General features: G+C 47.9%; 1 protein-coding gene across 3 annotated transcripts in view; it reads left to right on the forward strand.

Moving 5' to 3' along the window:
- Window positions 1-19759, forward strand: part of DGCR2 (DiGeorge syndrome critical region gene 2) — a 99262-nt gene that overhangs the window by 53970 nt on the left and 25533 nt on the right. For 2 of the 3 annotated variants that reach the window (XM_042962750.1, XM_007091582.3), the window contains exons 3-5: window positions 7225-7350; window positions 9800-10010; window positions 11947-12023. In XM_042962750.1, coding sequence (XP_042818684.1) covers window positions 7225-7350; window positions 9800-10010; window positions 11947-12023 — 414 coding nt within the window. Of the gene's footprint in view, window positions 1-7224; window positions 7351-9790; window positions 10011-11946; window positions 12024-19759 lie in introns of all 3 variants that reach the window. The other variant, XM_042962753.1, reaches the window with a different exon arrangement.

Here is a 19759-nt window from a genome sequence, read left to right on the forward strand (position 1 = left end):
CTCAACAGGGGCACCTGGCTGGCTCAGTTGGTAGAGCATGTGACTCTCGATCTTGGGGTTATGAGTTCAAGCTCCATGTTCGGCATAAAGCCTATAAAAATACATACATACATATATACATACATACGTTAAAAAAAATTCTCTTTCCTTTTCCCTTTGCCCTGTTGTTCCCACTCACATCCTATAGGTAAGTAATTCCATTCGTTTCTAGCTTATCTTTCTTGAGTTTGCTTTTGTTTTGTTTTACAAAAATAAGCAAATATATGTATACTTTATTTCCTCTTATTTTTCTTTGCCTTTCTTACATAAAATATCTTACTGTGTATACTCTCAATGGTGTGTTTTTTTGTTTTATAATATTTTCTATTTTTTAAATTTTATTTATTTTTCAGTCCTTCATATTTATGTATTGTTTAATTTACATCCAAGTTAGTTAGTGCAACAGTGATTTCAGGAGTAGATTCCTTAATGCCCCTTACCCATTTAGACCATCCCCCCTCCCACATCCCCTCCAGCAACCCTGTGTTTGTTCTCTATATTTAAGAGTCTTTTATGTTTTGTCCCCCTCCCTGTTTTTATATTATTTTTGCTTCCCTTCCCTTATATTCATTTGTTTTGTATCTTAAATTCCTCATATGAATGAAGTCATAAGATTTTTGTCTTTCTCTGGCTGATTAAATATTTTTTAATGTTAATTTATTTTAGAGAGGGGCAGGGGCAGAGAGAGTGGGCAACAGAAGATCCAAAGCTGGCTCCTCGCTGACAGGAGACCGCTTGATGCGGGGGCTTGAGCTCACAAACTGTGAGATCGAGACCTGAACTGAAGTTGGACACTTAATCAACTGAACCACCCAGGCGCCCCTCTTTTTTAATTTAACAAAATACCCATAAAGTCACTATATTAATTCATAAAGATCTTTTTCATTCTTCTTTACAGTTGTACTGCACTCCATCTTAGAGACGTACCATACTTTATTTAACCTCCTACATCGTCGTCGCCAGGTTGTTCTTGTTAGTCTATGACTAAATAAATGTGATGCCACAATAAATAACCTTGTACATATGTCTCCCCCCCCCCCTTTCAAATTGTTGAAAGTATATCTTCACATTAAGTCTTAAATATAGGATTGTTGGGTCAGAGGGTCAGTGTGTATGTAGTTTTGCTAAGTATTGCCAAATTCCTTACTTTTTGTTCTTTTTTAAAAAAAAATTTAATTGAAGTATAGTTGACATGTGATATTATAGATGCCTTACTTTTCTACTTGCCCACCTGTTGGCCTAAAAGTTAGCTTTCTGGGCTCAAATAAGTTGAGTGATTTGCTTCTAAAAAAACCAAAACAACAACAACAAAAAAAAGTTTTGAGACTGGCAAATGCTAATAAACTGGATAGGATCCTTGGACAACAGGCACAAATTGAGATCATCCCCAGGCAAATTACAATGTATGGTCACCTTCTTCAGCTAATTATTACTTCTCTTTTCCAGTTTTTACAACTTTACCATCTTCTTTTCTGTTTGTCCTTGTGACTATGCCTTTTTAAAAATTCCATTACTGTTGTTTTAATGAGTTTCAGGGGAGACTAGAGGTGAATGAATATGTTCATGTAGTTGGATATCTCTAGAAGCTTCAAAAATGTTATGAACCTGGGAGTTTTACATCCAGAGGAACCGATCATGCATGAGAATGGAATAAAGACATTTTCAGATATGGAAAGATTCAGAAAAGTTGCCCTGCCCTTTCTTAGGAAGATATGTCTTGTAAAAGGAGAGGGTAAAGTAGAAAAAAAGGTGACCAGGGGGTCAGGAAAGAGGGTCCAGTACAGGAGAACAGCATATGGACCCCTAGGATCACAACCATGCCCCAGCCCATAGAGCAGCCCATTCAGACTAGTGATAGACAGTAGGGAGTAGAGGAGGGGCTTCCCAGGGAACAGTGGAACCAGGAGATTCTGATGTGATGTTTTAAGTGTTTAAATTTTTTATTGCTAGCCTTTGTTATTTGCTATAGCAACTGGAAAGAATAGCAACAGATATGCCAAAACCTAAGCAAATTCGAAAATTAATGCAGATAGGGCACCTGGGTGGTTCAGTAAGTTAAATGTCTACTCTTGACTTTGGCGCAGGTCATGATTTCACAGTTGTGAGATTGAGTCCCAAGTCTGGCTCCGCACTGGGCATGGAGCCTGCTTAAGATTTCCTCTCTTCCTCTCCTTCTGACCCTCCCTGCTTGCACATGCACTCACACTCTCTCTCAAACTGAACTAAAATAAAATAAAATAAAATAAAATAAAATAAAAGCAAATATTAACTCCAAGACAAAAAGGAAGTTATAGAGAAATGAAATACCTTGTATGCTTTTTGGCTCACAGGTGAAGAATACTTCCATTATTCCACTAACTTTAATTATGCAATTAAATTTTACTCTGTTGGGGAGGTGGGTAAGAGTGTATATGAGCTAAACCTGTACCTGTCCTAATATTAAGTCAATGGCCAACATTCAAAATTGATAAAACTGGAAATAGCTGGGTATACCTATTATTAAAAATATGGACATAAATATCAGAAGAAACAAGTAAAGGAGATGTCTTTAGGAAATGGGATTAGGAGCAGGTGACTGGGAGGAGGGGAGGCATATCTTGTGATAGACATAAGAATTAAGACCTGAGGTGAGGATTCCTACCAGGTCATTCTGCTTCTGCCATCTCTGTCCTGGCAGTTGAGACCCACGGCCACATCTTGAGTGTGTCATAGGACTGTCTGATGGCTTCAGCTTCTGTCACCATCCTTAATGGAAGGTAAGGCATATCTTTCTGTGAAGTTGTGCCTGAGACATTTGTGGACCCTTGAAAATGGGGGAGGCAGATTTTGAACTTGGAACTGACAGGGCTGTATTTTGCAGTTATTCTCTGTGTTGAGTTATATATTGTCCACATGGGTATAAAATGAGAAAACATAAGTCCTCATTTGGTATTCAAAAATTTAAAAAAAATGTTTAATGTTTGTTTATTTTTGAGAGAGACAGAGTACAAGTGGGGGAGGGGCAGAGAAAGAGGGAGACACAGAATCACAGGCTCCAGGCTCTGAGCTGTCAGCACAGAGCCTGATGTGGGGCTCAAACCCACAAATCACAAAATCATCTCCTGAGCCAATGTTGGAGGCATAACTAGCTGAGCCATCCAGGTGCCCCTTGTTTGGTATTTCAAAAGCATAGGTCTCAAAACCTTGATAGAATGGAGACAAAGATGGTGGTCCTGGGGCTTGCCCACTGGTAAACCTTTACCTCAGGAAGATTATTAATAAGCTCTGTGACCCTGGCTGGGAAGGCAAAGAATGTAAAGAGTATATGACATAATGGAAATACCATTCAAAACGTTATATTTTCAGGCTCTCTGATGTTAGAAATCCTCTTTTGGTAAGCAAGTGTTACTTGACTTACCTATATCTGATTTTTTTTTTTTTACCATGTTTTGGTATAAAGAAGGAAAATGACATGCCTTGGAATGTCCACCTGGACACTAAAGAAGCTCTGGTCTGTCTAACCCTTTATTTGGAGAGGTTACAAGCTCGTCTGGACCCTAATGCCACATTTGAACAAGTTATGTGTTCCTAGAAACACAGAATCACTCACATTTTGTCCTCTATTTACAAATAACGAACGTTGGGAAGCAAGCATTGCCACTGCTTGCCCTGACTCAGTTTCCCTGTTGGACTCGCGGCTCTCCTGTGGCCCCCTGAGCTCTCCCTTTGAGGCTTTTGCTGGGAAAGCAGGAAACTTAGCATGCCCAGGGGAGCAAGAGGGGGCTTCCCTGAGCCCCGCAGGGCACACAGGACTGTGCTGCTTGGGAAGATGGGCAGAGACAGGCCTCTAGTGGCCGGTGGCTGGGTTGTGAGGTGGGAGGAAGCTCAGGTCCTGTGGACATGGAGGAAGAAGAGGGCTCACATTTCCCCTCTGTTTTTTACTTCTGCTGTGAAGCAAGTCTCATAACACTTCTGAGTATACTTTCCCATCTGTAAGACATTTCCCTTTCCCTCAGCTTTTTTAGTACCGGGTCAACCATGTTGGCTTCTCCTTGCTTCACGTCTCCTTCCGTGCACTCCCATTCTGTCTTTGGTGGCCAGAGCTGTTCTGAAGTCTTAGCGAGGACACCTGAAGAGAGCAGAACACAGATGGCAGCTTGTGGTGCAGAGAGTACCCTTTTCAAGATCGCAGGCTGGTCTGGGGACTGGGGGCTGGGGTACACACTCAGACTCTTCCATTTCCAATCACAGGACGTAAGTATACCCACGGCCAATTGCTGGATGGAAGAGAAGGCGGGCAGAGTGTGTGACCTCTCTGTAAATGGGGACAGGATCATCCACTGTTTTGCTCACTGCTGGATTCCCCATGCCTAGGAGAGTGCCCTAGGAGATTGAAGAGGAGAGGAAGGGAGAGGGAAAGTTGCTTTGTGTTGTTTGCATCTGAAAGCAGTTCTTGGGGCTGACTGCACATACATCAGCTCACACCTGCCAACCGGTCCTAAGAAGAAACGCTGTCTGTGGTTTGCAGAAGGAAATCTGTATTGTTAGAGGTCATCGTAAGGGGTCTATGAGGATGTTACTCCAGTGAGCTCTGTCTCCTCCCCAGCTGCACCCATTTCTTGCTTCTCTTGGCCCCCAGGACACTGGGAAGTCCCTTGTCTGCGCTGGTGGGTTCCCATAGTGGCACTGAACAAGTGAGTGATGAGGGCATGGCTGTGGGTGATTGTGAAGAGAAATAATAGAAAAGAGAAGGGCTCAGAATTGCCACTTGAGCAAGCAGGAGAAGCCTGTTCAGTGCAAAGTGGCTCCCCCATCACCACTTGGCTTTCTGGGGACTTCCCTAAGCGTTTTGCCTGTTGCCCCATACCCCCTCTGCTTTCAGCCAGCATCCAGGCCCCAGCAGCACACTCTTACCCTTTCTTTCTCTCCCCACCCTGTGCCCCAGATTCATGTGTCTTTCTGTGAGCATTTTGGTCTGTCCTATACTGGGTGCTGCTGTGCTTGGTCTGGGGCAGAGGCCAAGACACAAAGTGGAATCGCAGGTCTTGCTTGTCGGGGCAGACAGAGGGAGACGTGCATTTCAGGCGTAGGGAAACATGTACTCACCACACCCACACTTGTCCTCAAGCTTGTCCTAGACGTGTCCACCTTTGGCCTTTGCCCAGGCTGTGCCCTCTGCTGGGAAGCCCTTCTGTTTCCCTCTGTCTTTATCTCCAGTCCAACCATCCCCCAGAAGCCCAGTGTGGTTCTCCCCACTCTTGTGCCTGCCTCCCGGGAAGTCAGGGGATGCCTGTTGTAGCACTGCCCTCTGTCAGAGCTGCCAGTCTCCTGCTGGGAGTGACAGTGCTTAGGATGTGGATGGGCCACTCCAGTCCTGGAGAGCCAATGTCGCCCTGAAGAGAGCAGCTGCAGCACATGGATGGCAGCAATGAGGTCATTGTGTTGGCAGTGAGGTTGCGCCAGGGGCCTTGACTGTGTTTCTGCTTTACGGCCTTGCCTTGCGTTGAACTTATCTCAGACATTGTAGCACATTTGTTGAGAGAGATTTGTAATCTGATGGCTCCTGATCCCCATCACATGCCTGGGAAGGGAAATACTTGTATTGAATATTTAGTGGGGAAGGAACCAGAGCTGCTAGGGCTCGTGACTTACCCAGGGTCTCAGAAGGAAATAAGGAGGAGCACACACACCGAGACTTGTAAACAGGTTGTTCTGTGGAACCTTTTGTAGGGTAATGAAAAAGTGCAAACAACCTGAACTTCGAACCATTAGGGGATTATAATTAAATCCATTCACAAAATACTGTGCAGCCATTAAAGGTGATGTTCTTAAGCACTTTTAGGAATATGGAAAGCTATTTATAGTCTTAAGCTTACAAGGCAAATCATAAGATGGAGTGATGTGATCCCAATATTTTTAGGGATTTATGTAAAAAGAAAAGACTGGAAGGGCAGCAGACCTTAGCATAGTAACAGGTTATATATTTTGGCTTTTCAAACTTCGCATTTCTTAAGTATTTCACATGTTATTTTATAATGAGAAAAAATACAGTTTATTTATGAAAATAACATCAGGGTCTGTGACATGAGCAAAACCAGGTAGCTGGAGGAGCTTCAGTCAAGTGGGGCACCATGGAGTCAGGGAAGGTGGGTTTGCAGAAGGCCACCTGCACGCCATGCCCAGGTCCCCCACATCCTCTGCCTCAGGCCGTCTGGAAGCAGAGCAGGCCTCCTTCTGCATGCAACCATGCAGACCCAAGTTCAACACTATTTGTCCTGACCTTGCACCAGGTGTCCTCACTGTGCACCAAGATGCCCCCATGCGGGCAGAGTGGGGAGGAATGTGGCCCAGGTGAGATGTTGCCTCTGACTCTCCCGTTCTGTGCCTCGGGTACATAGCTTCATGTCTCTGCATCACCCCTCACCTTGAAGAGAGGGGAGAGTGGTACTCTCTGGATGGGAGACCCCCCCCTCCCCAGAGAGACTGTGGAAGCACCGATATGTGAATTGCTAGTAGACCGTGGTCCATAAAACTAGAATTATTCCTCATCCTCAGCTTCCTGTTCATACTTCCAGCTGCACATGAGGGCCTGTGCCAGGTGGCCAGGAGCCAGGCAGGAATATCAGAAGGCCCTGTCCTTGAGGCCGTGAGAGGCACCAGCAGGCAGGTGCACAGACACCTATAAAATCTATGAAACCTTGCTGCTCAGGCCCAGTGCAAGTAATGCAAAGGAGGGTGTCACACAGTGTTTCCCTCTTCATACTAAGGAGAGGCTCCCAGGCCATTGGGGTGGAAGGGGAAGCCTGGGCTCTGGAGAGACCTCTCCTCCCCGCCTGCCCGCCATGAACTGGAGCTGCTGAGGGATTTTCAGGAGGAATGACTAACCCTGTGCTGTGCTAACAGTTGCCTGTTAGAAAATGCAATGAAGGAGAGATTTCATTTCATATTAGTAATAACAAAAAGAATAGTTTCAGTAAGAAGTGCATGTGACCCACTGGGCCTGAGCAGCAAGGTTTCGGATTTTTAAAAAACAAGTGAATAACTGCAATACGTGCTACCTCCCACCTCCAACCTGGTTTTCCCAGCCCTGAGTAGGCGGGCTACACTGGGCTTTATCTTGGCACTGGCCACAGAGAGCCACTTGAGACTGTGTGCCCCGCTGCTGCATGAGCAGTGTGTACAGCCCATTTCTCTTCTTGCTTTCAGAAGTGACTGGAGAGTCGCGTGCTTACCATGGGAAGGAGGCTGTGGATCCGCGGCCAGGCCGGGCCCGAGGCAACGACCCCAAGCATTTCCATGCGGTGAATGTGGCGCAGCCCGTGCGCTTCAGCAGTAAGTTGCAGACCTGCCCTGTCTGGGACCTAAGCCTTACTGTCCAGCATGGCCCCTTGCAGCCCCTGGCTGTCCTAGGGCCACTTGCCTGGATGAGGGGTGTGCCTCCTAAAATGGCCCTTCAGGGCGATCAGCGGGCATCAGCCTCCTTTGATGAGTGAGGCTATATGGTGACCCAGCCCCTGAGTGGTGAAGCCATGACGCAAACCCAGGCTCTGGAACCAGGCTGCTTGTTTCCACAAGCCAGCTGCTTTTTGGGGTTGGACTATGCCTGCCCTTTGGTAGACGGAGAAACAGGCTTCGAGAGATGAGGTCCAGCTGATGGGGTGGGAAGACCCTACCTCTGTTGTTAAACCATTTTGGAAGAGACTAGTTATTTAATGAACTTCCTGTAACGTTAAGATTTTAAAGGAGCATTACAAGATTAAAGAAGGATGAAAGAAAAATCACACCGAGATCCCCCTTCTAAATAGGCATGATGATATGCGTAGGTACGACACACCAGGACAGGAGGAACTGACATGTGATGTGTCCACTGCAGTTGGCCATGTTAATACTCATCCCACAGACGCTCAGCGCTGGGGAGCATCTCAGAGCCCAGCCCCCGTGTGGTGCCTTGGTTCTGTCTGACAGAGACTGAATGGGCTAGGGGCAGGGGCCAGCCATCCCATAAGCCCTGATAGTGTGCCCGGCCTTGGTCCTTAATAGCTGTGAACTGCAAGGTTCTCGTGGTTGGGCAAAGCTTGGCAAGTGACGAAACCGAGGCTCTGAGAGGTCAGCCCATCCAAGATCACACAGCCAACGGGAGCAGTGCCAGGATTCAGCCCTGTGGAACCCTGACTCTGTCTCATGCTCGCCCTTTTCATTGCTTACCTGTTTTCTTTTGAACAGGAATACTTCTATCGAGATAATAATTCCACAAATTTCAAATGATTAAAAAAAGATGAGCCAGTAAAAAGTAATGTTCCCTCCATCCATTGCTCCCAGCCACCGACTTCTGTCCCCAGGGGTTTTTTCCTGGATCCATCCCAAGGTGGCGGTGGGTGAGAAGCTAGAGTGGAAGCCTGCCCTACTGCTCACCAGCCGAGGTGCTTGATCTGTGCACGCCTCAGTGTTTCCACCTCTAGCCCACTTGGAGAGAGTGTGACAGGTGGAACACATCACATGTTGGGGCTTAGGAACTGCTGGTGATCTTCCTGCCCCTCAAGCCCATGTCACACAGCAGACATATGCTGTGCGCACTGTTTACCTTCCAAGCAGGGATAACTCTCAGGGTTGGCTCCTGGTCTACAGTGAAGAGTCCTCCTGCATGCTTCTCAGTATGTGAGCAGGCCCTCCCCAGTGGGCAGGTGGCGCTGTCCCCCTCTCTGCATCGCAGCAATGCTGTGGCATGCCTCCTTGGCTACAGGCCAGCACTGCCATTTCCTCTGTTGTAATCTCTGTACCTTTGTTAATAAGTTACACACACATACACGCTCTTAAGTAATAAAAACATGAACATCTATCTTTCACAAGTTTTACTAGTTCCAGACGCATTTTGACGCATCTACAGATGCGTCAAAAAGTTGCATTTTGTTAACAACTAGCTTCATTGCTGTTTTTGTTTGTTGATTTACTTAAAGAGAGAGACAGGGAGGGGCAGAGAGAGTCCCAAGCAGGCTCTGCAGTATCAGTACAGAGCCTGACATGGGGCTCGAACTCACAAACCACAGACCATGACCTGAGCCAAAATCAAGAGTTGAACGCTTAACCAGCTGAGGCATCCAGGTGCCCCAACAACTGGCTTTGTTAAAAAGTATTATTCTTCATCGGTGTGCACTTAGGAGGTGGGTACTCCAGCATTTGAAGGTTATAGAGCCTTCTATAAGTTCTGTATAGGTCCCATTATTTCAGTGGCATTTCTAGCTCTGATCCCGTGAACTTGTATTTTAGGGGAGTGCTGGCCGGTACCCATGTGAAGAGAAAAGGAGAGCTGAGGAGTGGGCTCAGGAAGCAGTGTGCTTGCTGGTGGAGTGGCCAGAGCTGTGTGTTGGGTCAGTGAGGGTGGTGTGGGCCAGGAGCTTTTCTGCTGATTCCTGCCAGGCCTTGCAGTGAGCTGGCCTGGAGAGATCTGCCGTCTTGTCAACCAGACTTCATCTGAGAATGAAATCCACTTTACCAAAATGCATTCAGCAGCCAGTCTTTACTGCCAAGTAAATCAAAGGCCTTACAGAAATGAGATGAGTCCCTGAATGTACTTGTGCATCAGGCTGCATCTGGGTCTTAGAGAAACTTACATTTCACAGCATATGTGGTCTTACAGGCAGAGGTTACCTCTTGAGCCTCAGTTTCTCTGTTTTTTTTCTGGGATGATTTCTGACCTTTGCTCAGATGCAGCATGTCTATTTGCATTTCAGAGGAGGATCCTAATTTAGGGGACAACTCCCCTCCCGCCCTTCATGTTTCCTAGGGAAGTGCCCGACAGGATGGCACCACTATGAAGGCACGGCCAGCTGCTACCGGGTCTACCTGAGTGGAGAGAACTACTGGGATGCCGCGCAGACCTGCCAGCGCGTGAATGGCTCCCTCGCCACCTTCTCCACTGACCAGGAGCTGCGCTTTGTCCTGGCCCAGGAATGGGACCAGCCAGAGCGGAGCTTCGCTTGGCAGGACCAGCACAAGTGAGTCCTGAGGTGGGGACCCAGGGCCTGAGGTCAAGCCTCCACCCAGCAAGCCGGATACCCACCAAGGACATGGTTTCTGGCCGCCCATTCCACTCCTCAGCTTTGCTGGCAGCCGGCACTTTGGGGAAGAGTTTCCACCCACTGGAAACACATAGAGATCCGGGGTTTAGAGCAGGCATCAGGGTGATGTTGGGAGCTGTCAGAGGTGCAGGGATGGGCTACCACATTATGTCACCTCGGGCCAACCCCGTTCGTTGGCTCCCATCCATGGGTTCAGTTGCAGCGGTGTCAGGAGGAGCTGTTTGATGGACTTCGTGGGCCTGGCCTGAGGGGCATGCAAGTGGGTAGGGATCTTGGAAGGATCCGAGAAAGTGGGCTCTGCCAGGCCCTATGCTCAGTGCTTCCATGGGTGTACTTGTTCAGTCTTCCCAGAAACCATAGGAGGCCAGTGGGTGAGAAGACAGGCCCAGGGTGGGTGCACACCTGACTGCGGGTACACATTAGTTGGGGTGTGTCCGGGTTCCAGCCCAGGCTGTCTAGCTCCAGAGCCTGGCTCTTGTACCCAAGGCTCTGTGACACTGCAGAAAGTGTGGAAATTGTAGCCAACTGCCAGCATTTCCCAGGCCCAGAGTTTAAGGGTTTTGCTGGAGGGCAAGTGTGTGCCAAAGACTGTGGTGTTCTTCCTCTGGAGTTGGTGTCATACTGCCCCTTCCATGCTGCTGGGGGTCAGGGAATGGATTGTAGGGGTCGCCAGACAGCCAGTGCTCCCTCCCAGGGATGCCACACTGCCGTAGGAGCATGATGACCATGGCAGGTGGAGAGTGAGCCTTCATTTCAAGACCCTGCCTGGGTTTGGCCTCCACCATTACACACTGTGACAAATCATGAGACCTTGCCATTTTCCTTCTACAACTACACAGTGAGAAAAAATAACTTCTAGATCACAGGGTGATTGTGAGTCCATGGAGAAGTGAGAAGGCTCAGCCCACTGGATAGAGAACTCCCCATCTCCCCAGGGCAGGTGTGTGCATGGCAGTAGGCTGAAGGGACAAGAGTGGTATCAAGCCAGGGCTCCCACGGTGGCATTGGGCTTGCTGATAGGCATCCCCAGGACTGTGGCTGGAAGGCTGGGGTGAGAGGCACACACTCGGTGGGTGGTTGTGGCAGTCATCCAGGTCCATGTGCACGGCCTTCTCAGTGCTGTGATGTGCATGCTCAGGAGCGGGCTGCAGGTCTGTGGGGAGCTGGCTCTGAGCAGAGACCAAGCGGGACACCACGAGCGTGGTTTTACCCAACACTGCAGTGTAGACTCACGTGGGCTTGTGTTTTATTGAGATGTAATTCACATACTGTAAAATTCACCCCTTTAGAATGTACCGTTCTGTGGTTTTAGGTTATTCACAAAGTTGTGTTCATAAGGCTGTATATACACCAAGAATAAGATTGGTCTTGCTCAGAATGTAAGAACTTTACTCGATCAGCCAATAAGATTAGTCTTGGCAGGAGTTACCCAAGATACAACTTTTTCTGACCTGTGAATTTATTTAGAATTTTAATGCATTTTATTAAAATTAAGCTTCAAAATTTTTAAAAATCATTAATGCTTTAGAAGCTCGGGTTTTTTTTAAGTTTACTTATTTTGAGAGAGAGAGAGAGAGAATGAAAACGAGTTGGGGAGGGGCAGAGAGAGGGGGACAAAGGATCTGAAGCAGGCTCTGCAATGACAGCAGAGAACCTGATGCAGGGCTGGAACTCACAAACCGTGAGATCATGACCTGAGCCAATGTCAGACGCTTAACCACTGAGCCACCCGGACACCCCAGAAGCTTGGTATTTTAAAGGTCAATATAACTGTAAGATGCCCACACTCACACACAATCCATGGCTGTTTCCCTGCTGTGCTGAGATCTCCTGCCTTTCTGCCCTCCTGCAGGTTGTGGGTTGGCTACCAGTATGTCATCACCAGCCGGAACCGCTCCTTAGAAGGCCGCTGGGAGGTAGCGTTCAAGGGTAAGTCTTCCTAGTCTTTCAGAAGAGTTGCTGGGTTTGAAATTGGGGTGGAGGCATCATCCCGACTAGGGGGTATTGCTGGGGGCTCCCCATCCTCTCCCCAGCAGTGCCTGGCCTGTATGAGTGCCTGGTGCAGGGCTCATGGAGAGGGGAGGGCCCTGGATTGCAGGGAGCATTGTGATGTTGGGCAGGTACCCCAAGGCCCTTCTTTCAGGCCCCGTGTGGGGGCTGGAGCCTTCTCCAGATTTTCCATTTTCTCCATTTTCTCTTTAAGTTAAGGACTGTAGTTTGGATATAAAAATGAACGTACAGAGTGTATAGCTGACGTGGGCCAGAGAGGGAGGGATAAGCCTCTAGGATAGAGACATCCAGAAGTAGAATCCAAACTGGAAGGAAAGCTATCAGGGAGATGGAATTAAAATAGATTGTGTGTGAGGGGTGCCTAGGTGGCTCAGTTGGTTAAGCATCCGACTTCAGCTCAGGTCATGATCTCGGTTTGTGAGCTTGAGCCCCATGTTGGGCTCTGTGCTGACAGCTCAGAGCCTGAAGCCTGCTTCGGATTCTGTGCCTCCCTCTCTCTCTGCCCCTCCCTTGCTCACACCCTGTCTCACTCTCTCAAAACTGAATAAACATTAAAAATTTTTAAAAATAGATTGTGTGTGTGTGTGTGTATGTGTGTGTGTGCGTGTGTGTGCATGCGTGTGTGTGTGTGTGTGTGTGTGTGTGTGTGTGTGTGTGTGTGTTGCTTTAAGGATTTTATGCTGAGCTGCTTGAAAACACCAGTGTAACATAAAGGAAAGCATATCTGCTATGGGCAGCTGAGTCCTGCCCCCTGCCTGTCCCTTCTTCTCCTGCCCCATTGCACTGGCACTGGCAAGTTTCTCCCAGGCCCTGGCTGTGGCCTCTTCACTTGCTCCCTGAGCTATGTTCCCCTACCCTGTCCCTTGTCAGGCCTCGCTTTTGGACTGTTCTTTGGGCCTCTGGTTTGAACTTGGGTCTTGTTCTTTTTCCCCAAACACATCCCAGTCCCACCATGGATGTCTTCGGTGTCTCTGAGAAGAACAAGTGAGGAATGGTGGTCCCAAGGGACCCCACACATCTCACTCTGTCCACCTCACTGTGGAGTCTGAAGGGGCATTGAACTCAGAGCCCACCTGGTTCCCAACCTGAGTGGCTGTGTGGCAGGTGACCGGCTGTGTCTCTACATAGAATGATTGGTGAAGGCACAGGCAGTATTGGTGTTCAAAAGCCCCAGACACCTGGCTTGCCCAGAGAGAGGCAGGGTCCCACAGGGCAGAGGTGCTGAGCCTAGCAGCTGGTAAGGGGCAAGGAGCAGAGATGGTGAATGCAGAGGCCCCAGCAGAGGGGCCTCACCTACCAACCTTTGCTCCTACTAGGGAAGTCACCCCATTCTTGTGTCCTCCAAAATAGCCTACTGTAAGCATGTCCCACATTTGCATTCCCAGAGTTTGTGAGTTTAGATCTCCCACCAGAGTGGAGACAAGTAAATAGCTCTTAGATTTCCAGGCCCAAGAGTCTCCATGTGCCTTGCAGTGGATAAATCTAGTAGCTCCTCATTGCCCTAATCAGAGCCATTGGAGGCGAATCCTAGGCGAAGGCCCATTGCCCTGGCCCCAGCAGAGGGCACTTTCCTTCAGGACAGTATAGACACTCCTGGATACCACTGTCTTCTTGACACTAGTGATTAAAAAGTGGAGATACGAGTCTGCATAGCATGACAGCATGTTCTAAACTGGGGGCCATGGGACCCTCATCTCATCCCTGGCACGAGAATGAGAGGCCCCAGGTAGGCTCTCATGGCTATGCTTGTCTCGATGGCTCCACTGTGGCATTCGAAGAGCAAACCTGAAATTTAGAAAAAATGTGTGTCAGCGCTGGTGGCAGCGGCTCAATGTGAGAGGGACCCGAGGCAAGAGTGAGGCGCCCACACGGACGGTGCTGTGGCCCTGATGTCCAGCAGTTCTGCGTGGGTGCAGCATGGTATTGGCTGCATGTACCTGCTGCAAGTGGACCTGGAAGGTCTGTTCTGGATTTAAGTAGTAGCCACAAAATGAATATGTGGCTAAAAACGCTTCCTCTACTACAAGATAGCTGGCCTAAGATACTTGACACCACTCAACATCATTTGTTTTGGGTTCAAAGAAATTAAAAAACAAAACAAAACAAAAACACATAAATCCAAATGTAGCACATGAATTCTCGTTTTTTTTAATTTACATCTAAGTTACTTAACATATAGTGTAATACTGATTTCAGGAATGGTGATTCATCACTTACATATAATAACCAGTGTTCATCCAAACAAGTGTCCTCCTCAATGCCTCTCACCCCTTTACCCCTTCCCCCCTGCCAGCAACCCTCAGTTTGTTTTCTGTATTTAAGAGTCTCTTACGGAGGGGGAGGGGTGCCTGGGTGGCTCACTTGGTTAATGTCCAACTTCAGCTCAGGTCATGATATCACCACGCATGAGTTTGAGCTCCACATTGGGCTCTGTGCTGACAGCTCAGAGCCTGGAGCCTGCTTCAGATTCTGTGTCTCCCTCTCTCTCTGCATCATCCCCACTCACACTCTGTCTCTCTCAAAAATAAATAAACATTAGAAAAAAGTCTTATGGTTTGTCCCCCTCTGTGTTTTTATATTATTTTTGCTTCCCTTACTTTATGTTCATGTGTTTTCTATCTTAAATTCCATGTATGATTGAAGTCATATGATATTTGTCTTTCTCTGACTAATTTCGCTTAGCATTATAGTTCCATCCATGGTGTTGCACTGGTAAGATTTCATTATTTTTGATCACCGAGTAATATTCCGTTGTATATATGTACCACACCTTTATCCATTCATCAGTAGATGGACATTTGGGCTCTTTCCACACTTTGGCTGTTGTCAGTAGTGCTGCTATAAACATTGGGGTGCATGTGCCCCATCGAAACATCACTCCTGTATCCTTTGGATAAATACCTAGTAGTGCAATTGCTGGGTCGTAGGATAGTTCTATTGTTAATTTTTTGAGGAACCTCCATACTGTTTTCCAGAGTGGCTGCACCAGTTAAATGTACCACAGTGGATTCTGATGCATCCCAGATTGTGAAGGGAGTTATAAAAACTTCAGTGGACGGTTAGGGAAGCTGAGTCTGGATTTGTAGTGGAGATTGACTCATGGATTTTCAGAGGTGTGACCATAGCGTTGTGCTGTGGACGAATATGCAGGATGAGTTGCCGTGATCCAGGAGAGAGCTTCAGAGCTTCATAGGGGTTCACTGTGTTCTTCCCTCTGCTTTTGTGTCTGTTTGAAAGTGTCCATATTAAAAGCATCTTAAAAGGTTTCTGCTAAGAAATTGCAGCATGAAAAGAACACTGAAAACACACCCCCAGCAAACACGGCAGTGGCAGAGCCCCCACTTCTGCTTGTGAAAGGAGCTGTTTGCCAGATGCCACCTGCTTCATCTGGGCCTGCGAAGTTGGCCCAGGGATGATGCATCACAACAGCAGTGGGAAGTAGATTTAAGTCCTTTGTCATCAATGGCAAACTTACCCCAAAGAAAAGACTATGCCTAAGAATATGAGTGAATGGTGGTAGGAAGCTACCACGGGAAGATGTTTAAAAATACTCATTTCAGGGCACCTGGGTGGCTCAGTCGGTTAAGTATCCAATTCTTTTTTTTTTTTTTTTTTTTAATATTGATTCCCCCCCTTTTTTTTAATGTTCATTTATTTATTTTGAGAGAGAGAGACAGCAAGCAGGGGACAGGCAGGGAGAAAGGGAGACAGAATCCCAAGCAGGTTCTGCACCATCAACATGGAGCCCATCTCAGGGCTTGAACTCGTGAACTGTGAGATCATGACCTGAGCCGAAATCAAGTGTCTGACGCTTAACTGACTGAGCCACCTGGGCACCCCAAGCATCTGATTCTTGATTTCGGCTCAGGTCATTATTTCACAATTGAGCCTTGTGTTGGACTCTATGCTGACAGCTCGGAGCCTCTTTGGGATTCTCTCTCTCTCTCCCTCTCTCTCTGCCCCTCCCCTGCTCACGTGTGTGCTCACTTCATTTACATCTTGTCCAACGTTTTCCCGAGTTTTGTAAGTATGTGTTGTGTATTGGCACAGTGGTGCTCACAGAGTGTTATCTATATATACGCACTTCTTTTTTTTTTTTTTTTTTTTTTGGGCCAAACTTTTTATTTATTTATTTATTTATTTATTTATTTATTTATTTTTATTTATTTTTTTAATATATGAAATTTATTGTCAAATTGGTTTCCATACAACACCCAGTGCTCATCCCAAAAGGTGCCCTCCTCAATACCCATCACCCACCCTCCCCTCCCTCCCACCCCCCATCAACCCTCAGTTTGTTCTCAGTTTTTAACAGTCTCCATATATACGCACTTCTTACCCAAGTATTCAGGTACTCCACTCTCCAGTTGCATTTTTAAAAAAATTTTTAATGTTTATTTTTGGGAGAGAGAGAGCACAAGCAGGGGAGAGGCAGAGAGAGAGGGAGACACAGAATCTGAAGCAGGCTCTGACACAGGGCTCAAACCCACGAACTGTGAGATCATGACCTGAGACGAAGTTGGACCCTTAAACTGACTGAGCCACCCAGGTGCTCCTCCCCAGCGCATTTTAAATTTGGATCTCTGCTTGTGAGAGGGGCCTCCTCCCACGGCCTCTCCCTAGGGAGGGAGGCTCTGGCTCTAGCTCTATCTGCATAGCCCCACGCCAGGGTTCTGAGACCCTGACACTTAAGTCAGCACCCAGTCCTGGCGTGCCCTCCATGGAGGCTGAGAGCGGCCCCTGCCAGAGAACAGGGGGTACCATTTTTATAACATTGGTGACCAAAATTTGAAAACAGATCTGTGTTGTCTAAAGGGAATCATCCCCATTTTCCCATAAGCCACTGCGCAGGGCCCAGTGTCATTTCAGTTTCTGGTTATTATATGTGATACTTATTTTAAAATATAAAAATGGAAGCATACTGTGGGTTTGATGTGTCCACGTTGTGTGACTTGCTTATTGAAGATATGCTTAGTGTTGGTACCTTGACCTCATTATCCCCCTGTCTCAGCATGTCCAACTCTAGGGGCTCACTTCTGTCACAGGCCAGGTCCCTGAGTCCTTCTAGCAAAGCAGTGATCTTGTGAGTGGTGTGCGATGCCCAGCGCAAGCTGTGTCACTCCTCCCGTCCGTTCTCTGCTCCCATGTTACTGTTCTGAGGTCTACCTTCGTCTCCAAGCTCCAGCTTTCTTTTTTCTTATAGCAGCTGTGATCTTCTGACTTCACATATACTTTACTCATTAGGTTTGTTAGTCATCTGTTTCCGGCCTTTATACCCCCACTCCAATGTGAGCTCTGCAAGGCAAGGATCTCTGCCTCCTGCTGTTGCCCAGTGTACCCCGAGTCCCTGCTTACGGGGTGGGCCCTGCGGGTATTTGTTAAATCAGTAGGGGATGTGATTAGGAGGCTGTGTTAGATGCCTGGGGCTGCCCAAACAGAGTTCGAATTTCTGGCTTAACACAAGTTTATTTTGTCACAGTTCTGGAGGTGGAAGTTCAAAATAAAGGTGTCAGCAGGGCCGCCCTCCCTCCAAAGGCTCCAGAAGAGTCCCTCCTTGCTTCTTCACCAGTGTGTAGTGGCTCCATCTGCCATAGCCATTCCCTTCTCCCTTACTGTAAGGACACTGGTCCTTGGATTTAGGACCCACCCCAAATTCCTGATGATTTCATCTCAAGAGCCAAATAAGGTCACATTCTGAGGTTCCAGGTGGCCATGAATTTGGGGGAGATGTTCCTCAACCCACTGCAGATGCTAATTGAAGACCACACTGAATGTTTTGGAGATCAGCCTCATTTAGTTCCTGGCAGAGAAAGGATGGAACATTTTTTTAAAATGGGGTATGAGGGGCGCCTGGGTGGCTCAGTCGGTTGAGCGGCCGACTTCGGCTCAGGTCACGATCTCGCGGTCAGCGAGTTCGAGCCCCGCGTCGGGCTCTGGGCTGATGGCTCAGAGCCTGGAGCCTGCTTCCGATTCTGTGTCTCCCTCTCTCTCTGCCCCTCCCCCGTTCATGCTCTGTCTCTCTCTGTCTCAAAAATAAATAAACGTTAAAAAATTTTTTTTTTAAATGGGATATGAGATGCCATAGAGAGGGCAAATAAAATGAAGCCTTGAAAGGAACTAAAGTTTGGCAAAGAGGAAATGGTCTTTTTAGTCACCAAGAAACTGCAGCCCCCCATGATCTCAGGGTAAATAGGGCTTCTGACCAGCACAGAGTGAGGAGGCCCAGGTGGTCCCATGGTCACCAGAGGGTGGGAGGAGCCCCCTCCCCTCAGCCCTCCCTATGCCCTTCATCTGGTGGCTTGGTGGAGCCTGAGTCACCCTCACCCCACCCCATCCTCCACTCTCAACTTGGCTCTGGCAGGTTCCACGCAGCTGGGGGAAGTACAGGAGGTGAGGACCAGGTCCCAGGACTCTACCCTGAGAGTTTATTTGTGGCCTTGGTCAGAGCTTTGCAATCATGCACTGAAATTGGGCTCTGGGCTGGCAGATAGACTCATGGCTAAAGACTTGTTTCTTTTATAAAGGATGGGATAAGGGGCGCCTGGGTGGCTCAGTCGGTTAAGCGGCCGACTTCAGCTCAGGTCATGATCTCACGGTCCGTGAGTTCGAGCCCCGCGTTGGGCTCTGTGCTGACAGCTCAGAGCCTGGAGCCTGTTTCAGATTCTGTGTCTCCCTCTCTCTGACCCTCCCCCGTTCATGCTCTGTCTCTCTCTGTCTCAAAAATAAATAAACGTTAAAAAATAATAATAAAAAATAAAAAAAGGATGGGATGAATCTGTTCCATTTTTGGCCCATAAGACAAGAAGCCAAATAATGAAGAAAACTGTTTGTTTAGTTTTTACATTTATTTGTTTTTGAGAGACAGAGCACAAGTGGGGGAGAGGCAGAGAGAATGAGACTCAGAATCCAAAACAGGCTCCAGGCTCTGAGCTGTCAGCACAGAGCCCGATGCAGCACTCAAACTAACAAACTGTGAGATCATGACCTGAGGCAAAGTTGGACGCTTAATCAACTGAGCCACCCAGGCGCCCCAAGAAAACAGTTTTTAAGGAGGGAGGCAACTCCCCAGGTGAAGGGACATCTGAAGGAGAAGAAGAAGATACACAAGGGATGCAGGAGGCCTTGTTGGGGAGTAGGGGGCCCGAAGGAAAGACAACAGTGCTCAAGGCAGCACCCACTCTTAGCAATGGAGGCAGGCTCCCCAAATGGTGTGAGAAGACACCGCAAAGAGCCCAGCCGCCTCCCCTGCCCTCTGTCCATGGCCTTCCTGTGAGTCCAACCACTGGGGCCTCAAAATCCCCTAGCCAAGGGTGTCATCTGGGGACTGGGCTTCTTTCCCACCATGCTTCCTGAAAGCCCATCTTCCCACCCTTGTCAGGGAGCTGGGAGCCCATGTTCCCAGTGTCTGTGGGATGAAGCCCTGCCTTCAAACTGGCTGGATCTTCAAAACTGACCTGCACGCTTCGTGTTGGGAGCAAATAGAGTTCAAAAGGCATGTATGGGAATGCCTCATTTCTGCTAAAGGGTAAACTGCACTGCCATCTGAGTAAAATGAGAGTATCTCCAGTGATCCACGGCTGGGTTAGCCTCAAGGAATCTTCTGGTGGTCTAGTGTCCGGGGGCTCTCTGAGCTAGGGAATGGACTCTGGGGGCTG

The sequence above is a fragment of the Panthera tigris genome, chromosome D3 (genome assembly GCF_018350195.1).
Source record: "Panthera tigris isolate Pti1 chromosome D3, P.tigris_Pti1_mat1.1, whole genome shotgun sequence".
Taxonomy (NCBI): Eukaryota; Metazoa; Chordata; class Mammalia; order Carnivora; family Felidae; genus Panthera; species Panthera tigris.